The 25399-nt window shown below is 50.6% G+C and overlaps 1 protein-coding gene across 1 annotated transcript in view; it reads left to right on the plus strand.

Moving 5' to 3' along the window:
• Sned1 (sushi, nidogen and EGF like domains 1) overlaps window positions 1-25399 on the plus strand; it is an 88505-nt gene that overhangs the window by 37548 nt on the left and 25558 nt on the right. The window contains exons 10-28 of the mRNA XM_029561672.1: window positions 1723-1848; window positions 2089-2193; window positions 2340-2462; window positions 2999-3115; window positions 5001-5117; window positions 5341-5457; window positions 5619-5732; window positions 5955-6128; window positions 11692-11805; window positions 12456-12569; window positions 12870-12983; window positions 13675-13788; window positions 14084-14380; window positions 14601-14784; window positions 16502-16614; window positions 17251-17532; window positions 18478-18622; window positions 18694-18776; window positions 20459-20557. Coding sequence (XP_029417532.1) covers window positions 1723-1848; window positions 2089-2193; window positions 2340-2462; window positions 2999-3115; window positions 5001-5117; window positions 5341-5457; window positions 5619-5732; window positions 5955-6128; window positions 11692-11805; window positions 12456-12569; window positions 12870-12983; window positions 13675-13788; window positions 14084-14380; window positions 14601-14784; window positions 16502-16614; window positions 17251-17532; window positions 18478-18622; window positions 18694-18776; window positions 20459-20557 — 2652 coding nt within the window. The remainder of the gene's footprint in view (window positions 1-1722; window positions 1849-2088; window positions 2194-2339; window positions 2463-2998; window positions 3116-5000; window positions 5118-5340; window positions 5458-5618; window positions 5733-5954; window positions 6129-11691; window positions 11806-12455; window positions 12570-12869; window positions 12984-13674; window positions 13789-14083; window positions 14381-14600; window positions 14785-16501; window positions 16615-17250; window positions 17533-18477; window positions 18623-18693; window positions 18777-20458; window positions 20558-25399) is intronic.

Here is a 25399-nt window from a genome sequence, read left to right on the forward strand (position 1 = left end):
AGCAGAGTTTAAAAAGTGACCCACAGGCCGGGTGTGTTGGCGCATACCTTTAATCCCAGCACTCGGGAGGCAGAGGAAGGTGGATCTGTGAGTTCGAGGCCAGCCTGGCCTCCATAGTGAATCCAGGACAGCTGGGGCTAGAGGGACAGTCTCAAAAAGACCCCAAAATTGAAAAGACAAGCTACAGACTGGAAGATGTCTGTGAAATATGTTCCAACAAAGGACTTAATGAAGAACACTCTGAATTCAGAGTAGGAAAATCCAATTAGGTCAAATTTTAAAATGGGCAAAAGATTTAAACAGATACCTAAGTACAAAGATGTATGGAGGTGGGTCGGCAAATAAACAAATGTTTGGTATTACCATTAGCCACTACTGAAAAATCAAATCAAGGCCATACGAGATGCCACCACAACTTATTGCAACAGCACAAATAAAAACACCAGCCTGGTCTGGACACAGGGCAGCTGCCGCTCTCAGAGTTTCAGGGGGAGTGAAAAATGGTTCTGCCACTCTGAAACAATGGTAGCTTTTTATCATTTCAATCAGCTGTTCATAATATGACCCAGCAATCCTAATCTTAGGTATTAACCTCAAAGAAATAAAAATTAATTTATGCAAAAATCCATTCATGGGGATGTCTATTATAATCACCCCAAATCTAGAATCCAAATTCCCTCTGCTGGGTGAATGGATAGACAAGCAGGTGCCTCCACACAGTGGAGTACCACTCGGTCTCAGAAAGGAACTAGGTACTGGTACACAAGCTTAGATGGAGTGACAGAAGCTGGGCTCAAGACACTAAACTCTATGGCTCCATTCCCGCAGTATCTTGCAAGTGAAACCTCTGTGTCGAGCTCTTCAGTAGTTATTGGGCTCAAGGGCCACAGGGTTCCAAGCCTGAAGAGATGGAATGTGGAACTCATCAGAGGTGACAGGATTCCACCTTCCTGATTCTTACTGGTTCCACAAGTCTATAGAGGTGGTAAACCTCTTAGAAGCATGTAGGAAACACAAGTTGATTTTGCTGTTTACTAATTTACAAAAACAAAATTCCAAAGCACATAAAAAAATTGAACATATGAGAAAAAGTAATGGGTTGTCAAGAGAAGGTGAAGGGGCTGTGTAACATCAGAGACGTTTAGAATAGGGAACACTAGTGGGAAGGTTAGAAACGGTAAAGAGGTAGACATAGTCTAAGCTTCCTGTTACCTGTTGACACTAATGAATCAGCTGACAGACTGTAAAGAGAAGCAGGCCCATAATTTCAGGTGGAGACTCACATAGACCAAAAGGCTATGGCAGATTTGGACCTGGTCTAAGAGACATTTACAGAGACACAAGATACAGCTCAGTGACATGAAAACCACAACAATTAAACTAGGAATAATCAACAAGCATACCTGGAAAATCTCAACTGTTTTAACAATAGGAATGTTTGATCAGTGATGTGGGGGCAGGCTTTGAGTAGTCCCCCAGTGCTGGTTATTTTGTTCCAGATAAGGAGCCTGGGTCATGCTGAGCTCCTGCAGGGCAGCGTGGAGCAGCTGTAAATCAGCTTCCAGAAAATAAGTGGCTGCCTTGACCCTCCCTAGGTACTGAGAACAGCCATAGGAGCTCCAAGGAGACCTGCTCTTCCTCCACTTTGGTCCATACCTGGTCCTGCCTCAGCCCCAGCACCCTCCAGGAGTGACCGCTGCTAACCCACTGTCTTTCTTGCAGGAAGCCACCTGGTGCCCGATCTTTGCCTCTCCGCCCCTTGCCAGAACGGGGGCACCTGTGTGGATGCGGATCAGGGATTCGTGTGCGAGTGTCCCGAAGGCTTCATGGGCTTGGACTGCAGGGAGAGTGCGTCAGGGCTGCGTCCCAGGGCTGGGGCAGGAGACCCAGGGCCTGCCTGTGGCAGCAGAGTCGGGGAGGGGCCTCCCTTGGGTTGTGCATGCAGGAAAGTCCACGAGAAAAAAAAAAAATGTGTGAGTGTGTGTGTGCTCGGCAGGTTTGTGGGAGGGTGGCCAGGATCAGCCAGGGTTAGGGGAGAGGGGCCACCTTCCCATCCCCATGGTAGTTTCTTCCATTTTCCTGCTGCAGGCATCCCCAACGACTGCGAGTGCAGAAACGGAGGCAGATGCCTGGGTGCCAACACCACCCTCTGTCAGTGTCCCCCAGGCTTCTTTGGGATCCTCTGTGAATTTGGTAGGTGCCTAGGGTTGGTGGAGCATCCTTCCTGCCCTGTCCCTGGACATCCCTAGTGGGGGTCACTGGGTCTTGGACAACCCCACCTTCATCAAGGAGGCACGACCCCAGGAAAGGCAGGCTCTAGAGGAAATCTTCCTCTGCAGAAGTCACAACCACGCCCTGCAACATGAACACCCAGTGCCCAGATGGAGGTTACTGCATGGAGTATGGCGGGAGCTACCTGTGCGTCTGCCACACTGACCACAACATCAGCCACATCAGCCACGGTGAGTGGCTAGGGACAGGTCTATGGGGATCCAGGCCAGAGACCTGGATAGGGTGTCTGGTGGAAAAGGTGCAGGTGGTGAGGCTAGCCAGGGCTTCCGGGAGAGCCTGCAGGTGCAGGAGGCGCTGGCAACAGCCTCACTCGCCCTGCGCCGGGAGCCTCCTTCACTCCCAGAGGAAAAGCCTTTTGACAGATACAGACTACATGCTGTCTCCCCTCATGCCTGGGCACAAACTAAAATACTTAACGCATACATGATTATGCACGACGGATGCATTTTGTACTCCACTGTTAGTGTAAAGATGACCGATCACTTCCGGGGTTTGTAATTATAATGTCGCTGGTGCTGTGACAGCTCCGTTACCTCGTTGGAGAGGACGGGTGCTGCTAAAATCCAAACCGGGAGAGACCCGGGGTGGGTGGGGCTTCAGTGAGGAACCTCCCGACTCCCGCAGTGTATTTTAAGTGGCCTTGGCTCCAGACGAGGTCAGGGTGACCCTGGCAGGCTCCAAAAACACCTTCTCCCTCCTCCCCCAGCCCTGCCATCGCCCTGCGACTCCGATCCTTGCTTTAATGGAGGCTCCTGTGACGCCCACGACGACTCCTACACGTGCGAGTGCCCGCGTGGGTTCCACGGCAGGCACTGCGAGAAAGGCACGACCTTGTGGGGTGCGGGGCGGGGAGCGGGGTCCGGGGTGTGAAGGGGCGGGGAGGGGAGAAGGACAGGAGAGGTGGGCTCCTGGAGCGGTGCTAGGGCCAGGACCGGGAGAAGAGGGAGGGGAGAGGAGTGCGTGGATCCTGGAGCCGCGCTGCGGGAGGACTGGGAGAAAGGGGGCGGGCGCACGCCTACCGGCGCCCCGCCGTCAGCACCATGGAGAGCGCCAGCTCTGGGGCCCACGGATCTCGGCTTTGGACACTCCTCTGGAGCCTCTGTGTATCTGGGGCAGCCTGATCCTGGGGCAGCACTGTTCGAGCCTCCCCATCTTGACTGTTATTTTCGTTACCTATTCCGGTCTGTGTGTCTCAGGGACAGGCCTCATTTTTCACTCAGCATTTTTCCAAATAGTTACACTGAACTTAGAAAATAATTTCATTAGGATTTTGTTAAATATAGTCTATCAGATAATGTATCATCTTACAACATTTAACAACTTAGAATTTAAGTATTCTTCCATAAATGCATTGCAGGGGTGGCCATCTCCAACCAGGACTGTTCTCTCTCATGCATCCTGAAGCTATGTTTGGTGACCACACACACACACACACACACACACACACACACACACCACAAACTGCATCTCAGGCATCCCCTTGACAGGGGGGTGCTGTGGCCTGATCTTTCAGCTCAGGGCTCTGTGGCCTGGCTGGTCAGGAGAGCCAAGACCACAGTGGAGTTACAAGGAGCCTTTTCACACTAGAGACTGCATACCTAAGCCAGATTTCTGACAATGATGCCTGGGACCCTATAGCTTCCTCTGCCCCAGCAGCAGCAGCAGGGATTTCCAAAAATGGTTATCCTTGAGACCATTATCCTTGGTAATCCTCTGCATGGTTATCCTTGAGACCTGCTGAGGTCTTTGGCCCTCCATACATTCCTGAGTCACCCACACTCCCATACAGGAGCTCTTCCAGATCCTGCTCTGGGCCTCTTCTAGCTGCACACCCCCCATGAAATGCTGAGGCCACAGCTCTCTCTAGGGGATGTCCAACCCAAATCCCACTCATCTCTCTAGGCCAGGTTCCCAGGGCCCAGTGTCCCTGTCTCACTAGTCCTGTGCTACTTCAGGAAATACACAGGCCTCCCCCACGGTCCTTGCTCCCAAAAGTAGATGGAGCCACCAGTGTGGACACAGATCCCAAGAGGCAGCTTGAGGGTGGACATTTAGCTTGTGAGGCCCTCAGAGGAGGGGGAAGGATGAGTGCAGGGAGGGGGAAGGATGAGTGCAGGGAGTGGGAAGGAGGCTGGCAATCTTCTGTGGCACCTCCCTCTCCCAAATAGAATGATGAGGAACTCAAGGGCTAACTCACTAGCAGTTGTGAAGGGAGACATGTCACTATTTAATTCATACTTCTAATTACATGGCTATCCCAGCCACACAACTAGGTACCTGAGCCATTCAGGGGCCTAGAAATTGCTTGAACCCAGAAGAGTTATACTGTCCACAACAGGGGCAGAAAATCAGAAAAATTAGAATTGACCACAGTGGGTGCCTATATCTTAGCAGCAACTCAGCTCCCCCAGACCAAACACTCATCACAGGAAGGAGGGAATATTGTTTTGCTGTGACTTGGGGCTTGTTCTCCAGCAGAGCAAGGACTGGCAGGCACAGGGCCTACCCAAGGCTAAGTGGTAGCCTATAGATTGTAAATCCCATCCACCCCTTGTCTGGTCCTGGCTGATTTGGCCCCTCTGTGTGGGTCTTGGGGCACAGCTGAGAAGCAGGTCTGCCTGCAGGCCCATCCAGTATCAAAGGTCTGAAAAAAAAACAGCATGGTAACAAGGATTCACATTCACCCATATCTCTGTCCTTCCATACAGCTCGGCCACACCTGTGCAGCTCTGGGCCCTGCCGGAATGGGGGCACATGCAAGGAGACGGGCAGCGAGTACCGCTGTACCTGCCCTTATCGCTTCACCGGGAGGCACTGCGAGATTGGTGCGGCCCCAGGGCAGGGGTGGGTGGTGACCAGTATGTTCTGAGGTAGAGCTGAGCCAGTTGGAATCAGCCTGGACAGAGTGCGGCATGGCCAAGCCCTAACCACCATGCACCTGCCTCTCAGGAACACCCTCCTGAAGACCTTGTTTCTGGGTTGGTGGGGAATTGGAGAGGCTGCTATGGACTGTGACACTTGACTCTGACAGGTGTCTTCTGCTTCCAGGAAAGCCAGACTCGTGTGCCTCCGGCCCCTGTCACAATGGTGGTACTTGCTTCCACTACATTGGCAAATACAAGTGTGACTGCCCTCCAGGCTTCTCTGGGCGGCACTGCGAGATAGGTAGGGTGGGAGCAGCTCTCCTCAGCTCTTGTCAGACAGGCCCAGTGGGCAGGATTTGTCTGGGAGGGATGGGAGATGGGCTGAGTACTGGAGGCAGAACACCCTCATGCAGCACAGAGACCCCGGGGAAGACATGTGAAGGGCCTTCTGTGTGCTTGCAGCCCCCTCCCCCTGCTTCCGGAGTCCGTGTGTGAATGGAGGTACCTGTGAGGATCTAGGCACAGATTTCTTCTGCCACTGCCAACCAGGATACACAGGACACCGGTGCCAGGCAGGTGAGAACTAGGTGGCTGTGCTTTAGCATGGTACCTTTTCCTGATTCCCTAATAGCTAGGCAAGGTAGGGATGGGAAAGAGGCAGTCTCAGAGGTGGCAACCCCCAGAAGCCAAACACTGTCCCCCTAGTGCAGGAGCAGGGCCTCCTTGGTCAGATAGAAAAATGGAGATGGGTCTGGGCAGGGGTCCTGCCACTCAGGATATGCTGATGTGCCTTTGCAGAGGTGGACTGTGGTCGCCCCGAGGAAGTAAAACATGCCACGATGCACTTCAATGGAACTCGCATGGGCTCAGTGGCCCTGTATACATGTGACCATGGCTATAGCCTGAGTGCCCCCAGCCAGATCCGTGTCTGCCAGCCACAAGGTGTCTGGAGCCAGCCTCCCCAGTGCACTGGTAATTCTGTGGGCCCTCAGGGATGGGTGGGCAGGGCCAACTCCCTCCTCCCCCAGCCACAGGGAGCGGCATAGAGCCTGAGCAAAGCCCCTCCCCTACCTCTTCCCTGTGAATGGAAACTGCATCCCATGGTGACAGGCATGATTGCTATCAGCTTTGCTCTAGACCATCCCACTCAGGGCTTCCTTGTCCTCAGAGCAACCAAGAGCAAGTCAAACACCCACAGACCCTCTGCAGATGAAGCAGCTGAGGCCAAGATGTAGCCAGGAGCAGGGTCCTGAAGAAGCAGATCTAAGTTCTGGGTCCCACCCAGCCCTGTGGAATCAGAGGCTGCATTTGAACAAGATCCACCCTCCACATCCTCATTGGAGGAGTGCTGCTCCAGACAGCATCACCTCTGAGTCCCAGCCTTAGCTCTGCCCTGGAGAGAGAGCCTTTCAGATGGAAACCCTGGAGCTGTGGAGCTCTGCTTGTCGTTGGTGTTGCTGTAGCTGTTGTTATTTGAGACAGGGTCTCCCTGTAGCCCCAGTTGGCCTGGAACTCACTATGTAGACCATGCTGGCCTTGATCTCACAGAGATCCACCTGCCTTTGCCTCCTGAGTGCTGGGATTAAAGGTGTGTGCCACCAGGCCTGGCCATGCTATGGAACTCTTAACATGACTATGAGTGCATGGTGTTGAGCCTGACCTGAGTATACAGCTCTGCCATCAGAAACTGTGTGATCATAACATAGTTCTCATGAAACACATAAACAGGGATGGAGCCTAAGAAAATGACCATTTCCCAAATGCCTGGAGAAGCCCAGCCCACCCTGTGTGGCCCTACTCAGGTGAAGAGTTCTGAAGAGGATCTCCTGGCCTCAGGCATCTATCCTCTACTCCTGCTCTCCGAAGTCCCAGGGTTCACACACCTTGCTCAGGAATGCATCTCCCAGTTCCATATCTCTTCATCATGTTGCCAGGCATGGTGTCCCTGGAGAGAAGGGGGCTTACTAATAAGGAAGCAAGATCCTGAGAAGCACGGCCACCTCCAAAGACCGTGATGGACACCCAGACAGCAGCCACTGGGGGCAGAAATACAGAAGACAGACAAACAGCACAAAAGAAAATGCACCTCCTATATGCATTTTATATTGTGCTGTACATTGTGACAATATGCAAAGTAAACGTGGGACTTCCCATATAGAACGTGCCCAATAAATTATGCTTTAAAGGAAAGTAGTGATAAGACTTTAAACTGCAGTAGTTGGAATAACTAGCATAGTTTATAAGCGGACACAGACGAAGACTAAGTTAGTGAACTGAGAGACAGCCGGACGACCTTCCCCAGAAAGAGGAGGAGCAGTTCATACACCCCAAACAGTGCAGAGCCGTGGAGGGGAGCAGGAACACCAAACCAAGCATAGGAATATCATGAACTAACAGAAAAGGCCTAGACGGGAAAACTGCCTTCAAAGGAATCGTGTGGGCATCAGACCTCTCAACACCAGAGACATAGTGAAAGTACTGCTTAATACTGAGCAGATGGCACTGATAAGGATGCAGACAGTCACCCTGGTTGTACTATGAAGGTGACACCCTGAGACCTGTAAAGTCACACTGTTAAACAGTCAGAGCTGAAGATCTGGAAGTTCAGGCATCCTTTCCTATGTGAGAAAGGTTGGTGGCACTTTTATCCTTGGCCACAGACCCACCGTGGGCAGGAGGTGACAGGATACGGGAAACTGGCCACACTTTGAATACTGTAGCAAGCACAATGGAGTGTCGTCAGAGAAGCTGGGATCACACTGCAAGTCCTCAACACCCACCAGTTCTTTCCCACAAGATCCTCTTGGGTACATGCAAAGCCAAGGTCAGGCTTGAAAATCAGACAGATATTTCATCATCCCATAAGGCTGAGGTACCAAATCCAGCAGGAGAGAGGCCTGCTCCATTCCTCAAATGTTTAAAAGTAATTGCCAAACAAAACCCCCTGCAATGGTGGCCTGGCCCAGTGACAGAGATAGCTCAGCCAGACTCCATGGCAGAAAACAGAGCTTGCTCATCCTTAGGAAAGGAATGTTCCACTTTGGTCTGCACTGTGCTTATTTACACTATGTCTGAGAAGTGAGAAATCACAGCACACAACCTAGAAAAGAAATAATGAAAGAAGCCTACAGATGTCCCAGATACTGGCACTCTCAAATAAGGACTTTAAAATGCCATTATAAATATGTTCAAGAAGGGACTGGAGAGATGGCTCAGTGGTTAAGAGCACTGGCTCTTCTTGCAAAGGACTCAGGTTCAGTTCCCCACACCCACATGGCAGCTAACAACCCATCTGTAATTCCAGTTCCAGGGGATCTGACGCCCTCTTCTGACCACCTCAGACACGGGTGCACCTACCTACATGCAGGCAATATACTAATACATGTAAAATAAAAATAATAAAATATTTTTAAAAGTATGTTCAAAGAAAGAGAATAAGGTAATAGAGAATTCAAATGGTAAAATAGATTCTAGAGCTGAAAATACAGCATGTGAAATGATTAACTGGATTAAACTGGATAGCCAACAGAATGAACACAAAGGCTACAGGACAACAAATTATATAAACTGAAATATATTTGTATTTGTATTTTTTTGGTCTTTTTGAGACAAGGTCTCCCTTTAGCCCCTGCTGACCTGGAACTCACTATGTAGACCAGGCTGGCCTTGAATTCACAGAGATCCGCCTGCCTCTGCCTCCTGAATGCTGGGATTAAAGGCATGTGCCACCATGCCCAGCTATAGGTATCAAAATTAATTTTTAAATTAACTGAATTATAAATAATGAATTTTTAAGAGACGGGGATCATTTGATGAGAGCAGTATTGCCTTACTATCAAACCAGAAAGACAGCGTGAAACGAGATTACAGGCTAATATTGCTTTGAACAGAGACACAGTAACTCTAATGAAGATACTAAACCAAGCCCAGTGCTACACAAAAGTATAGTATCGTCACAACCAAGTGTGATTTTACCTCAAGATCACACAGCAGACTGGCACAACATCTGAAAATTCATTGTACTTCATGGTATTGGGAGACAAGAGGAAACCATGTGATATATCATTTGCTATAGAAAAAATAACTTGGTAAATTAAACTACTATGCAATACCTCCTCATAGACTAAAAGCAGAAGGTATTTTTCCTCAGTCAAATCTAGGGCATCCATGAAAAATCCACAGCTAACATAGCTTAACCTTGAGCCTTCCCACTACCAGGAAGAGGCAAGGTGTTTGTTCTATCTCTGCTGGTCCTCAACACTGTCAAGATGAGACAATGCAACAGAAGTTACGACCATCAGAAAGGAAGGGAGGCGTGAAGGTAATTCGGCTGTGTGCACAGAAAATCCCAAGTAGATTCTACAAAAGAAGCTGTAGATTTAACCCAGGGGCAAATGGGGTTAGAGGAGACAAGAGCAACCTGCGTACAGCTCGCTGGGAAAAACAGCATCAAAATCCTAACCTCTGTTCTTGTGCAAAAAGAATTACAGACATAAGTGTAAGCGCTAAAACTATAAACTTCAAAAGACGGCAGATGTAAAGCACCCATGGCAGCCACAACAGCTGGCTACGCATTTAGGAAACATGACATCTGTCTCCTACTCGCCATTCATGGTGGTTAGTTCAGGGGAATTAAAAGCTTAAATGTTATGTAAAGCTATATAATTTTGTGTGGAAAATATAGGTAGCTATCTTTTTGACTTGAGTAAAGAAAGACTTCCTAGGTCACAAAAAGTACTTATAAAAAAAATGAACTGGTTTCAGTAGATAAAAATTAGGAACTTAAAATCTAACCTTTGAAAAAGCAAGTGAAATATAAGCTAGAACATGAGAGAGTGTATGTGTGTGCATAGACAGATCAGTAAATATTCACACACACACAGAGAGAGAGAGAGAGAGAGAGGTTTCAAGACTACCTGAAGAATACCAGTGAATCAGTAAGAAAAGAATAATAAGCCCAGTAGACAAATAGGCAAAACAGATACATATGTGTTTCATGTGCAAAGAGATACATAAGGCCAACAAACATGAAAATCAGCATTCTACTTCACTATATTAGGGACGTGCCAAGCATACATACTTAATTGGCAACATTTCAGAAGCTTTGGATGCTTGTTGGTGAAAATGTGGACTGATAAGATTTCTGTCAATTGCTGGTGGGAATGTAAGTTGCCAGAAGTGCTTTGAAAATGATTTTGTAATTTGCCTGCCGAGTTGATCACCAATACAGCCTCTGTCTCAGCAATCCCACTTCCAGGTAAACCTAAGAAAACACAGACCTGCACTAGGAGATGGTGAAGAGCCTCCACAGCAGCATCTTTCATAGTAAATCTGAAACCAACACAAGTGCTGACCAAACGAGAAAGATACAATATAAGCAACAATGGAACATTACACAGCAGTAAAAGTAGTAAGCTACAAGGACCCATGACAGCGTGGAGGGCTCTTACTAATGAGACGTTTAGTGAGAAAGAACATGACCGTGGCACTCTATGAATAAAGTGCATAAACAACAAAAATAAAGCCACACATTGTTTAGACATTCATCATGCCAAGCATGGTGGTACAGGCCTTTAATCCCAGCACTCAAGAGGCAGAGGCAGGCGGATCCTGTGAGTTTGAGGCCAGCCTGGTCTACATAGTGAGTTCCAAGCCAGTTGGGGCTACAGGGAGACCCTGTTTCAAAACAAACAGAAATAAAATTGTTTTTAAAAGCTATTTCTTCCCCCTCGGAGCTGAGGACCGAACCCAGGGCCTTTTGCTTGCTAGGTAAGCGCTCCACCACTGAGCTAAATCCCCAACCCCAATTTAAAAGCTAATTTTTTTTTTTTGGTCTTTTTGAGACAGGGTCTCCCTATAGCCCCAGCTGTCCTGGAACTTGCTATGTAGACCAGGCTGGCCTTGAACTCACAGAGATCCGCCTGCCTCTGCCTCCCAAGTGCTGGGATTAAAGGTGTGTGCCACCACGACCGGCTTAAAAGCTAATTTTAAAGAGACAAATCATACACAGGAGTTGGTGTGGCACAGAGAGAACATGAGCTTTTCTGGAAGTCACGATGTGAACCAGGGTGGCCTTGATCTCACAAAGATCCACCTGCCTCTACCTCACGAGGAAAATGACCATTTTAATTCAGGCTCACAACTCCCAGCTTAAAAGAAACCCACAATGAACCCTTTAAAGCTACAGTTTGCCCCCCAAGCATGCTGGTTTCACACCTGTGTGCTATACATGGAAATGTTAAGATCAGATGCCAAGCATTTCCTCCCAGGCCTCAGCGGCCATAGAAATTAAATCCCAGGGTATCTTGTGGGGGCTTTGAGGGGATCAGGAGTGACCCTAGTCATTTCATAGACAAAAGCCAGGCCCAAGACAGGATCACAGCCCACCATCCCCTCCAAGGGTCTCCAGCCCTGCTTTGGCCTCTTCAAGCATCTAGAAGTATCATAAACTTGTCCAGCTCCTCAGAACTACTTTGTATCCATCTTCATTTGGCTTAATAATGGCCGCCTTGCTTTGTCCTTGGAATCTTCTCAGAAGTAGACGAGTGTCGATCTCAGCCATGCCTGCACGGGGGCTTCTGCCAGGACTTCACTGCTGGGTACCAGTGCCTCTGCAGTCCAGGGTATGAGGGAGTCTACTGTGAGCTGGGTAAGAGCCTAGTCCCACTAGTGACAGCAGCTGAAGGCACTGGGTCCCCTAAACATGGCCACCCTCCTCTTCTCTCCCTAGGCAAAGCTCTTTATGGGCAGGCGGCCCAGCCATTGCTTGCTCCCTCAGGGTCATCTGATGACCAGGAAAGATTAACAAGGTTCTCTTGTCTCCTCCTGCCTCAGGGACTGAGGCTGAGCTGAAAAACACTGGCCAGACATCAGACTCTGGCCTGGAGGTGGGCAGAGAAGATGGACATCTGGTACTATCAGCCACTGGAGGGAGCAGGGATCTGCCCAATGTGTGGCAGGATAAGACCTGCACCTCTCATGCCTGTGTAGCACTCTAAGCCCCAAGACAGAGCTACTGCCCCCCCTAAGGGGGGGCGGCAAGGCCATTGCCAGTTGTGATGCCAGGAAGCATCCAGTCACGGGGGGCCGCTGCTGGCAGTGGGCAGCCGCTGCTGGCAGTGGGCAGCATACTTACCAGGGAGGAACAAGTGCAGGTGACAGAAGAAAAGGCCACTGTCCAAACGGAGACCCCAGAGACAAAGGACTCAAGGTCATGATGCTCCTCAAGGAGCACTTTGAATCCTGGAGGACTTGCAGGGGTCTCAGACCTGAGCCAGTGCTCATCCCCTGTCTCTACAGAGATGGACGAGTGCCAACCACAACCCTGCAAAAATGGAGGCTCCTGCAGGGACCTCCCCGGGGCTTTCATCTGCCAGTGCCCTGCAGGCTTCATTGGAGTCTACTGTGAAACAGGTAGAGTTCCCTCAGGCAGGTCCCCACATGCAAAGCCAGGGCTGCTGGGAGATCCAGGAGCCATCCTCTTGCTGGACAATCCATGTAGGAAGAGGAAACCCCAGGGCTATGGTGACCTGGAGAGAGGAAGGAGGCTGGGTGTGTGGGGGGGGTGGTCCCCAAGAACCCGTCCCACCCACAGGTACCCCATATCCTGGCCATTGCTCCTTGCCTCCCCCTATCCCTTCTTCCTGCTGTCCTCTCCTCCCTCTCCCAGAGTCCCTCCCTGCAGCTCGGGCCAACCCTTTGGGTGTTCTCCAGAGATGGATGCCTGTGCCTCCAGCCCCTGCCAGCATGGAGGCCGGTGTGAGGACGGTGGTGGGGCCTACCTGTGTGTGTGTCCAGAGGGCTTCTTTGGCTACCGCTGCGAGACAGGTAGGAACTCAGGCCTACCTGTTCACCTAAAAGCCCTCCGTGGTCCTCTGGTCTCCACTTTCCTACAGTTCCACCTCCTGGAACCCACACTTAGCCCTTGACCTCACACTCACCTCCGCTGGTCCTGCTGCCCCTGGATAGGCTGAGCTTGTTGCAGTCCCAGAACTCTGGACTCACTGTCCTTTCCATGGAGAACCCTCTCCCCTATTAGCCCATGGTGGGTCCCTCCAACTAGGCCTTCCCTGACACTGATACTGACTGCAGTGCAGCCCTGTTCACCACTCCTCCCAGTGTCACAGTACTCCTGATTAACATTCTGATTCTCTCTCTCTCTCTCCTCTTCCTCTCTCTCTCTCTCTCTCTCTCTCTCTCTCTCTCTCTCTCTCCCCTCTCTCTCTCTCTCTCTCTCTCTCTCTCTCTCTCTCTCTCTCTCTCTCTCTCTCCTCCCTGTCTGGAACCATCTCTATCTCAGCCTGAAATTGAGCCCCTTCTTAGAACAGGCACCATCTGGTGCCAAGCCTGTATTGGTCATGCGGGTCCTGGTAGGCAGTACTCTGCTATGTAAGGCAAAGGGAGACAGCAGTTGCCATAGTGCCACCTGACTCCTCCCACACCCATGCCACCGATGTAGTAAGGGGCCTGTGAGCAAAGAGGCCCCAGTGCCCTTCTCACTGCTGTTTCCCCCCTTCAGTGAGTGACCCCTGCTTCTCTAGCCCCTGTGGGGGCCGCGGCTACTGCTTGGCCAGCAACGGGTCCCACAGCTGTACCTGCAAAGTGGGCTACACAGGCAAGGACTGCACCAAAGGTGAGGACCAGGAACCCCAGGAAGGAGGACGGAAGGCAAGGGGGTCTGAGTGAACAAGACAGGGCAGGCAGCTGCTGATCCAGTCCCCTTCTTGAGAAGCAGGGAGGGGCACAAACAGCCACATGTGTGGAAGTGCAAACCTCCAGAGGACTATGGGGCCCAAGGGAGAAGGCTCCCTGCCAGCAATGACCTGGTCACCCAGGCCCCAAAGCTAGATGACCTGACTGGGAACAGCTTTTTCAGGGACCAAAGCTAACAGCTCTGCTTCTTTTGTGTTTTTGTGACAACCCTGAAGAGCTCCTCCCACCAACAGCTCTCAGGGTGGAGAGGGTGGAGGAGAGTGGAGTCTCCATCTCCTGGAGTCCGCCTGAAGGAGCCACCGCTAGGCAGGTGCTGGATGGCTATGCAGTCACCTATGCCTCCTCGGATGGCTCCTCTCGACGTACAGACTTTGTGGATCGGAGCCGCTCCACTCACCAGCTACGGGCCCTGGCAGCTGGCCGTGCCTACAACATCTCTGTCTTCTCAGTCAAGCGCAACACCAACAACAAGAATGACATCAGCAAGCCCGTAGCACTACTCACCCGTACCCGTGAGTGCCCTAGGGGCTGCCTGGCCACCTCTGCCCAGAAAAGGAGCCTGTTCTCACCAGTCTGCTTGTTCAGCAGACAACTCTGCATGGGGGCTGACTTTCCTACAGGGGAGGACATGGTAACCAGATCAGAAAAGGGAAGGTAGAAAGGGGCAGTCACTGGGATGGGAGGCAAGGAGCCCGAGGGGTAGCATCAGCAGAGAAGCCTGTTGCCCCACAGGTCCACGCCCCATCGAGGACTTTGAGGTCACCAACGTTTCAGCCAATGCCATCTCTCTGTGGTGGACTCTGCACAGGATCCAGCATGCCACTGTTCATAGAGTTCGAGTGTCCATCTTCTACCCTGAGGCCTCTGAGGCCCAATCTACTGAGGTGGACAGGAACGTGGACCAGATGACATTTGGGTAAGAGGAGAGGCCTCAGGAGCACAGGGGCCCAGTATTCCCTCTATATCTGCACACCTGCCATCCTCCTGAGTGGGCCTGGGGCCTGAATTCAGTCGCACTCTGGGGAGTGCAGGGGGCTGTCCTGCCTTGCCTGACCCCAAGCCATCACAAATAATAGTACCCTGAAAGTATTGAAGGTGCCTAGAAAGTGTGAGGAAAGTGTGAAGATCCTGGGTCTGTAGGTGCGTCCTTTGCAGAATTGCCAAAACTACTTTTCTAAGCCTGCTTGTTCCTCCCCTCCAGTCAGACAAGCAGCTGCACCGAGGACAAACTGTCTTGTCTTCTGCCTCTCAAGGCTCCTTTAGTTTCTTCTCAGGCCTGTTGTGCCCCAGCCCTCCCCTTATGTTTGTCATAAGCTGTCAAAACACGGTCAGCCTGAGGGTCAACCCAGGTCACCAGATGCTTGGCATGCACAGTCACGTTCCCATTTTCTCTGAATGTACAGCTGCTGTTGCAATGTCCTGCTCCTTAATGTCTGGCTCCCCAAATAGAAAGGAAAGAAAAATGAAATTTGGGGCCACTGCTTTTGGGTCCCCCTGGAAGTGACTTCAGCTGAGTGTGGAGGGGCTAGCAACAACAATGGCTCCATGTCCCCCTCTGTGGTCACAAGCAGCAACTGGGGATCCCCTGACACTTGGAGGAAGGCTCCTTTTTGCCCTTTCTGGATCATGCAGTGTGTGAGCAGAAGCCACTACCACAGCTAGAGATAGTTGGCTGCTGCTCAGCTAAGAGCTGATAGAATTAAGCCTATTTCCCACTAAGATCTCGGGGTGTTGCAGGCCTTCCACAGAGTCCAGAGTTACAAATAAGTCACATCAGATAGATTCTGCCTTGTACTTGCTGTGCAGGTGGGAGACAGATTTCCAGGATTCCTGTTACCATCTTCCCAAAACCGTCTGCGCTATTAGACGTTGCTATGACTTTTCTTGATTTACATTCTAGCTTCTCCTAACAGATGACTTGAGGCAACTTAAGGAAGGAATGCAAATCAGGCCCAGGTGGGCACGCAGCTGTGTCAGGGGGTCCTAGTCAGATGTATAGGAGCACTTGACATGCAGTGGTACTGGCAGCTGAGACAGCACAGAGAAGGGGCATGGAGGGGAGGCAGCAAAGGGACAGTGGCCAGATCTGGAGGAAATGGGACTGAGCTCTCTTCTGCATGGGTCCACACAGGACACTCTCCCATCCCAGCCAGACTGTGAAGTCAAGGATAAGATGCTGCAGCCCAGGGGCTGGGTCAGGCTCAGCACCTGGGGCGGCTCTGGAGCTGGCCACACAGTAACTCCTGCCTGTGTGTATGAAAATTCCAGACCCAGGAGCATCGCAGATGTGAGAGTGGGCCATGGCATTTACAGTAACAGTGTAGGTGCAGAAAGCCCTCTTTGCTGAGAGGCAGTGAGAACCCTCAGAAATCCAGATCATGACAAGGAGACAGCTGGACCACCAGAGCCCTTGTCTACACAAGGACCTTCTCCAGCTGGTCCATTTTTAGACTTCCTGTCTGAGCATCTCTCTTATGGCTACTCTCAGACCACTTTTCCGTGGTCTAAAAACCACTGATCTGCCCCTCATGGAGGTGACCTGAGCCACCAGTAGCAAGACACCCCCACTTCTGATCATACAGAGTGAGCCACAGACCCCTAGATGTTCCTTTCCTCTCTTCCCCTTCTGGTAGGGCCCTGCTGCCAGGAAGAAGATACACTGTACGGCTGACCACTCTCAGTGGGCCTGTGGGAGCTGAGCATCCCACTGAGAGTCTGGCCTCGGCACCCCTGCACGTGTGGACCCGTAAGTACAGGTGTAGCCTCTACCCTCAGCTTCCTCTCAGAAAAGATACCTTCTAGCACTCTGGTCTCCTCCTGTCACACCATCTTGTCCAAAGTGTCATTAAACTGGAACCCAGCCCTTGAGCCCCCAAGGTATCTTCACTCTGACAGAGACTGTCCAAGGATGAATAGTCCTGGACACTCCTTAGTATGGCCTTCACAGAGTGCACCAGAGGGCTCAGGAAGCACACTGGGATGAGGATGCCCAGGGCTCTTGGGCTATGTGACCAGCCCACTCTAGTCACACTCCCAGGTATCACTGGTCCACATGCTGTTTCCAGTGTGTGTGTGGTGAGGGGGAAGTGAGGGTCTGTGAGGAGTGGAGCCTGTGTACCAATGATGTCTAGTGGGGACAACTCTGTGCTCCCAGACCCAGGACTGCCCACTGTAGCCCTCAGACACTTAGGAGATGAAGTGGAAGGTGTGCCCTAACCTCTGCATACAAGCTTTCCACACTTCTCCCAGGATGATAGAGTCTCCACAGTAACCAGAGCTGGCTTCACATGGGACCCCGATCCCTTTCATATCTCGAACTGTGTTCCATTAACTGTCCTCTGCCCTGACCTTTATCTTTTTCTCCTATCCATACTTCATATAGGGCCCCTGCCTCCAGCAAACCTGACTGCCTTTCGGGTCACAGCCACCTCTGCCCACGTGGTCTGGGACACCCCCACTCCAGGTGTCTCACTGGAGGCTTATGTCATCAATGTGACCACCAGCCAGAGCACCAAGAGCCGCTATGTCCCCAATGGGAAACTAGTGTCCTACACAGTGCGTGACCTGCTTCCAGGTCGGCGGTACCAGCTCTCAGTGACAGCCGTGCAGGGCACAGAACAGGGCCAACTGCACAGTGAGCCTGCACACCTCTACATCATCACCTGTGAGTTCCGTGATGGGAGGAGGATGGGCAGGTATTCAACCTCATAGCTGCTGGTTGCTATTCTCAGGGTGTGGTATCCTTGTCCAGGAGAGGTGGCATGGGCCACTCTCTTCCTGGGACATCTTAGCCTAAAAACAGCTCTGGTGTGAATAGAGAAAGGAAGCTTTTCACTTTATGGTAAAGAAGGACACAGTGACAGGGATACTAATGATCTGGAAAAACACATCTGTCAAGCCTCATCTTATACTATTTCCCCAAAGCCAATCCCAGGCAGGCTGGAGCAGCAGACAGGACTTTGTCCTGACACAGTTACCAAGCAGGAAGCAAGGAAGAAGCCCTTCTGGGTCCTTCCTCCCTCCTCTCCACAGCCTAGTAGGCTGCTTGGAGACTATAGATAGTGAACATGACACACATATCCTATGCTAATTCTCAGACCCAACCCTGCTGTACTCCACCAGCTGGGCTTCAGGCCAGGCAGAAAAATAGATGGGGCTTCTCTGTGAGCCAGTCATTGCAACCAAGTCAGAGTCGGGATGAAAGAAGAAAGGAAGTTGCCTATCAGGGAGGCTGAAGGACACTGCAAGGGCCTAGTTGTCTGAGCTGAGGTGGCTCATCAGGAAACTCGACTTACAGGAGAGTATCTCCCAGATGCCTAGACCAAGTCTACAGCCTAGCCTTTGCTTAGCAGATGGAGGAATCTGCCTTGGAGGTGTAGGGGAAAGCTGGCCTTCCAGGCCAGTGTGTGTCTATTGTAGGACAAATGCACAGTCCCTGACTGGAAAAGATGCAGTGAGTGACAGAGGCTTCTCAGGTGACATGTGAGTCTCTCTTCCTTTGCCTAAGCAGGGCTAGGTGTGAGCTGTCCCTTCCCTGCAGCAGAGACAGAGGCAAGAATAGCAGGCAGCCCAGATGGTGGCTAGTTCCCATCCTTCTCCATTTCTTCAGCCCCCAGGGATGGTGCTGAGAGACGCTGGCACCAGGGAGGACACCACCCACGGGTACTCAGAAATAGACCAGCCCCTGTGCAGCTTCCAGAGCTACGTCTGCTCAATGACCACAGTGCCCCTCAAACACCAACCCAGCCACCCAGGTACATACTCCTAGCCCAGCCAAGGGTCCCCAGGCTGTGCTCAGCCCATGACACTCATACCTTCTCTGCAGATTCTCAGAGCTCGTGGACGGAAGAGGACGAGTGAGTGCCAGGTTTAGTGGCTTGCTCAGCAAATCAGTGACTGTGAGACCACGTGAGTGTTGCAGCCTCCCTGGCACCAACTCGGTGGTCAGCCCTGGTGGCCTGACTGACTCTTGTCCCCAGTATGAAGAGTGACGAGGCTCTTAAGACCTGGGTCTAAAAATGACACTGGTCAGTCCTGGCTCCAGCCAGCAGCCTTAATCTTGGCCATGTGTGAGATTCTGAACTCCTCTACCATCAACAATGGGAGGGACCAGTGGTAAGGGGCCTCTACATTGTCAGCAAAGAGACAAGAGGTTCAGGTTGCTGACAGGGCAACAAAAAGACAAAACATAAAACTGTTAAGGTGGGTGTGAAACATTTGGGGAGGTTTGCTTGCCAAGTTAGGATTTCCAAATTTTTTTACTGGGTAGACGGGAGGCTGTGAGAGTCTCATTGTATGCACTTAACATGTGTTCCTCAAACCAACAGCCTTGCCTTGAAGCTTCCAGAAGTACAGAACCATCCCAGAGCTTCCAGCCCTGGTATATCTTTTAAAAGGGGTTGAGTGATGTGTACATGCCTGCTCTAGGCGAAAAGTCCACCTGAAGTTAAGAGTCAGGTTTAAGCAGGTGTGACAGCCCATGCCTGTAATCTCAGTACTTGGAGGCTAAGGCCAGAGGATTGAAAGTCCAAGGCTTAGCCTGAGCTATATAGTGGAGACCCACTCTCAAAAACAATATAGAGAGACCAGTGAGATGGCCTAGCCTTGACAACCTGAGTTTAATCCCCAGAAGCCACTTAAAGCCACAATTCCAAAAAGTTGTCCTCTGACCTTGGCATACTTGTGTACACACTCACATGTGTATACACACACACACACACACACACACACGCACGCACGCACGCACGCACGCACGCATGCACATTGAATTCCAGAGACAGAGCCTTTGGGTTCTGGCTGTGCTTGGCTACCTGAGGCAGATCACCACTCCCTCCAACTTGGGTCCAGGTGCCCTGCATATCACCAGGTGATGGGCAGTAGAGAAGTCTGCATGTGAGAGGCCTTCCCTGTGATTCTGAAGGACTGCTGGACAGAAGTGCCCTGGGGACTTCACCTCTCACCTGAAGGCCAGGCACCTTTCCTCATGGGGTTCCCCAGCTCTCTGCTGATCATCAGTTCAGAACAAGTGCTCAAGGGAGCAGAGGAGTGGAGAGGCAGTGAGCAGCAGAAGGCCTCAGATAACAGGAGCGAGACACCAAGCCCAGTGTGGAGAAGATAGGATGCCTGCTGGTGGGCAGGCTGAGATTTGGGATCCCAAGGCAGGGATCGTCAGACTTGTAGCTAAAGGAGCCAACAGATAGATACCATGGAGAGAGACAAGATCTGTACAGAGATGACTTACAGCTGGGGGCCAAGAGCACCAACTTCTGAAAATGGGGCATAACGAGAGAAGACATAGTCCCGGGAGCAGAGTTGGAAGGAAAGAAAAGGGGAGCCTGACAAAAAGGAAGGGGAGCCCTAAAGCCTCAGATCTACAAAGAGCCTCCTTGAAAAACAGATCTGGGGAAGTGGAAAGTGTACCCTTCAGAGGGACAGCAAGAGAGTGGGCCCAGTTTCAGCTATGAGCCACGGTGCTCTCTGCCCATGTGGGGGATCAACAGGTGGGGGAACAGGCAGTAGCTCAGGAGGGTTGCCCCAGGATGGCCTGGGCATGAAGCAGAGGCCATGTGGTCACCCTCAGCTTCTCCTAGAACCTACCACCCTGGTGCCACTTGAGAACACAGAGGAGGTCCCTGAGCAGGTCCGCCTGGCCCTCCAGCTCTCCGAGAGCAGCGGCAAGGACACGGAAAGTAAGTCAGCTCTGTGGAGGGTACTGGAGTTGGTTTTTCTTTGTGGTGGGAAATCCCATAGTGGGAGTCTGGGGAGTACAGGTTTGCCCAAGGGGCAGTCAAGCACCCCAAGTGGTATAGGCATGGGGTAAACCATGCCACCCCAGTGGTACAATCTATCCCTTCATGAGGGAAAGAGGCCAGAGGACTGGATCACCCAGTCCATCCAGTATCTGTGTTGGAAAGAGTGGCCCATGCTGCCTCCTTTGAGTAGCCTCTCCCACTTTGCCCTCTTTCCCCACTGAAGCACCCATTCCAGGCCACCCGGCTTCACTTTTCCATAGAGGAGGTGTTGAGTCAGAATGGTGAGGATCAGCGAGGAATGACTGCTGAGCAAGCTCTGCCTTGAGGGATGCCTAGCCAGGCTTGAAAAGCATGCAGGGTACCCACCATCTGACTGTACCTAGACAGCTAGTTTGTCCCCACATGGCATCGGACCAACCACCTATCCTCATGGCGTTCCCCAGGTCTCTGCTGATTGTCAGTTCATTGAAAATGCTCACGGGGTCAAAGAAGTGGAGGGGAGTGAGAAACAGAGGGTCCCGTCCTTGCCAACATCTCCTGACAGGCAGCCAACAGTTTGGGGGGCTGTCCCTTTTGACAGCACAGATACTGCTCCCGTCAGACCCTCACTCTTACCCCTCCAATCCCTCTAAGGGTTAGGGGTTAGGGTTAGGGGAACCCAGTGGTTCCCCCCCACACTCTCCATCATACCATGGACTTGGGTTGCACTTGCCCAACCCCAAAGGTGGCCAGAATCCTTGGTGAGGGTGTGAGACTCACCTAAAAGACTGCCCTCTAAGGATACCTGTTCATATCAAGGGCACTTGCAAAACCAGAGAACATATTTGTAAAGAATGGCTCCATTGAGCCCCAAGTTCAATGTTCTTCCCATCCTGGGATCACCTAAACCAGCTCTTGGCCCTGTGCATACCAGAATGATAGCTATGCATGCAGTTTACCACTGTGTGAGCAAAGACACACTAGCTTTTTGAGTGGATAAAACAAACTCACTGGCTATTTGGGATATATCAGCTCCTTTAAGTACTAGATACCTCATTTCATAAAGCCCAGAAATAGGAAGGGTATGGGTTCACTCTCCTGGTCCTATTGGAAGAGAAGTCCAAGGCTGCTCCAGGACTGGTCTTGAGGCCATAGTCACCTTGCAATGAGGTGATTTTCAAGTGGTTCCACAAGAAAAAGAATCCTTCATGGCCCCCAGATGGGGAAAATCTTTGGTTCATGTTACATTCTGCTGTCCTTTCGTTAGTTTATCTACCTCTGACAACTCTGGAGCCCATGCTGGAATCTGGCAAGGACCTTTCTCTCGCTGTATTGTTCCTGGGCTCATCCTGCAGCCACCTCCATCCTATACTTTGTGTCTGAGTTCTTAGTCCTGGAATGGGTGGTTATGGGGTGATTTTTATCACACATAATAATGGAGGGGGCTCTCTGCAAGGCATGTTCTTTTACCCCAGCTCTTGGTCACCTGTGCTATCAATCAAGTATCCACACATGTGTGAGTACATTCTGGACTGTCTCCTTTGTCCCAACACTTTCCCTTCTATGAACCAGTATACCCAGTTTAATGCCAGTGGCCTAAGTGTCAGGGCCAATCCTCCCACTCTGACCCCCAATAGTCTCAATCGTTCTTCCAATTGTTCCTGGTCCTCTGCACATCAGCTTTGTTGACGTGAATAATGTACTTGCTCAGACTTTACATAGTCAAAATTTGAAAGCTATGTCTGCCTGTAAACTCTTTAACAGCTCTCAGATGTGAGGGACACTTCAGCTGCACATAAAATGCCAGGGTCAGAGCTCCTCTCTCCATTGTCATCTGGTGTTCAGTCTCGTTCTTGTTTCTTTGTAGGGTCATCTGATCCTCTTCTCTGGAAGAGCTATATTTTTCTTCCTCAAGGAAAGGAGGCTCCCCAGCGGGCCCCCAGGTATCCCTAAAGCACAGTCAATGTTCCTGATGGGTGTTTTCTCACCAAGCAACTATCCAGGTCAGGGTGGCACCCTTATGCCCAAGGGAGAAGCTGTGGAGAGAAGGCAGATTCCCACCCCAGCAATCCTGGGGGGGGGGGCTGCAGGGGAACGAGCATAGGGGCAGTTGCTAATCCTGGGCAGATTACCCCCGTTTTCCCCCAAATCCTCACTCCATCAGCATTTCAGGATTCTGGTTTCTCCCCCTAGACACGACACCAATGGTCTAGGTGCCTACCACCAGGACAGGCAGGTATCATCCCCAGACAACAGCAGGGAATGCAGGGCTCTCCACAGGGGACATCAGAGCACCCAGCTACAGGGTTTCAACCACACCTCTTTACCACCTGGTTCAAAAAAGCCATCTGGTCTGTGTGTGTGTGTGTGTGTGTGTGTGTGTGTGTGTGTGTATGTTAGTGGAGGTTATAGGACCAGGCTATAGTAGGTCCCATTAACCTTCAGATTCAGCCCACAAATAGCAGAAGTGTCCATTGTGGTCCCCATAGTCTTGGCTTTTCCATGCACGGACGGTGATGACATGAGTTTGTGGGCTCTCTATAAAAGTCTCTAGACGTGGGGCTGGAGAGACGGCTCAGCAGTTAAGAGCACTGACTGCTCTTGCAGTAGACCCAGGTTCGATTCCCAGCACCTACATGGCGGCTATGAACCGTCCTTAACTCCAGTTCCAGGGGAATCCAAAGCCTTCTTCTGACCTCCGCGGGCATTGCACAACACGGGTGCACTCACATACATGCAGACAATACACTCATACACATAAAATAAAAATAATAAATAAAATATTTTTAAAAGTCTCTAGACATTATGTATAGCCAGGTGTGGTGGTGCACACCTTTAATCCCAGCACTTGGGAGGCAGAGGCAGGCGGGTCTCTGTGAGGTTGAGGGCAGCCTGGTCTAGTGAGTTACAGGACAGCTGGGGCTACAGGGAGACCCTGTCTCAAAAAGACAAAAAAAAAGTCTCCAGACATTATGTATAATACCTAAAATTCATATGGAAATTGCAAGAGACTCAGAATAGCAAAAAAATCCTGAAAAAGACAGAAAGGAAGGAAGATTCACATCCCGATATCAAAACTTGCTACAAAGAAAGTATGGCCTGATTCTGGACAGGTATTTCAATGGAGCAGAATGGAGAATCCAGAAATAAATCCTCATGTCTACCATCAACTGCTTCTGACACGGGGACCAAGACCACCATGTAAGGAAAGACAGTCTTCTCAAGTGGAATAGGCCAGGCAATGTTCAGATGCAAAAGGATAAAGTGGGGCTCCTACTCTGCACCACAGACCACACACCCAGATTAACAAGGAAAGACCCCCAGTGCTAGGAGCTGAAAACTGAAGAAAACATAAAACCTTAGATTTGTAAGAGAATTCGTACATACAACACCAAAACTATGAACAACAAAAGAAAAAAATGGCCAATCGGGTTCAAGGCCAGCCTGGTCTACATAGTGAGTTCCAGGACAGCTGGGGCTACAGGGAGACCCTGTCTCAAAAAGACAAAAAAAAAAAAAAAAAAAAAAAAAAAAAAAAAGCGACATCATCAAAATTCAGACCTTTTGTGTTTCAAATGACACCATTAAGGAAAAGACAACCCACAGAATGAGGTGAAATATTTTCAAATCATACATCCTACAAGAGACATATCTACATATATAAACAACTCTTTAAAATGAATAATGAAAAGGTAAATAACTAACAATTTGAAAGCAGACAAAAGATCTGAATAGACATTTCTCCAAGGACACAAGTTAACAGTCAGCACAGGAAAAGAACTTGACACTGTCACTTATCAGGGATCTGCCGACCAAAACCACAGCAGGATGCTGCTCCCTACCCACAAGGATGGCTCAAATACAGTCTGACAACAGGTAATGGTGAGGGTGTGGAGCAGCCAGAGTCCCAGTCACTGCTGGGGGAGACGTAATGTGGCTGATGCAGCCGCTTGGGATGGGGACAGATGGGCAGTTCCTCAAAAAGTAAAACCGGAGCTACCCTGTGACCCAAGAGAAAGAAAAGCATGGCTTAACACAAGCCTTGTACATGGATATTCATGGAGGCTTCATTAGTAATCACCAAAATGAGAACAAGCAAGCCAGCCAGCCAGCTAATGATAAACTAGCCACAACGTATCCACCCAACCAAATGTCATTGATGTAAGACAGGGATTAAGTCCTGCCACAGACTACTACATGGAGGAAACTTGAAATGTTACACCAATGAAGGAAGCCAGGCACCACAGCCAGCATAATGAAAATCTAGAATAGGGACATCTGTAGTGATGGTGAGGATCTCGGTGCGCCTCAGGACAGAGAGAAGGGAGCATGGAATGCCAGCCAAAGGGTATGAGGTTTCTTTCTTTTTTAATCTGTGGTTTAACATTCTTTTTTATGTGTATAAGTGTTTTGCCTACATGTATATAAGTGCACCACATGAGTGCAATGCCCACAGGGGCCAGAAGAGGGCGTTGGGTCCCCTGGAACTACTATGTGGGTGCTGAGAATTGGACCCAGGTCCCCTGCAAGATCAAGCACTCTTAACCACTGAGCCATCTCTCCAGCCACATGGTGTCTTTCTGAGGTGATTAAGTGTTCAAAGTAGACTGTGGGAGCCAATAAGAAGGATCTGTGGGTAAAGCCACTTGCTGCCAAGCCTGACAACTTGAGTTCAATCCCTGGAACCCACATGGCAGAGAAAGCTGATTCACCTGAGTGTCCTCCAACCTCCACACATGTACCATGGCATAATAGCTCTCTCTCTCTCTCTCTCTCTCTCTCTCTCTCTCTCTCTCTCTC

This window comes from Nannospalax galili, unplaced genomic scaffold (genome assembly GCF_000622305.1).
Source record: "Nannospalax galili isolate Female #2095 unplaced genomic scaffold, S.galili_v1.0 scaffold453, whole genome shotgun sequence".
Taxonomy (NCBI): domain Eukaryota; kingdom Metazoa; phylum Chordata; class Mammalia; order Rodentia; family Spalacidae; genus Nannospalax; species Nannospalax galili.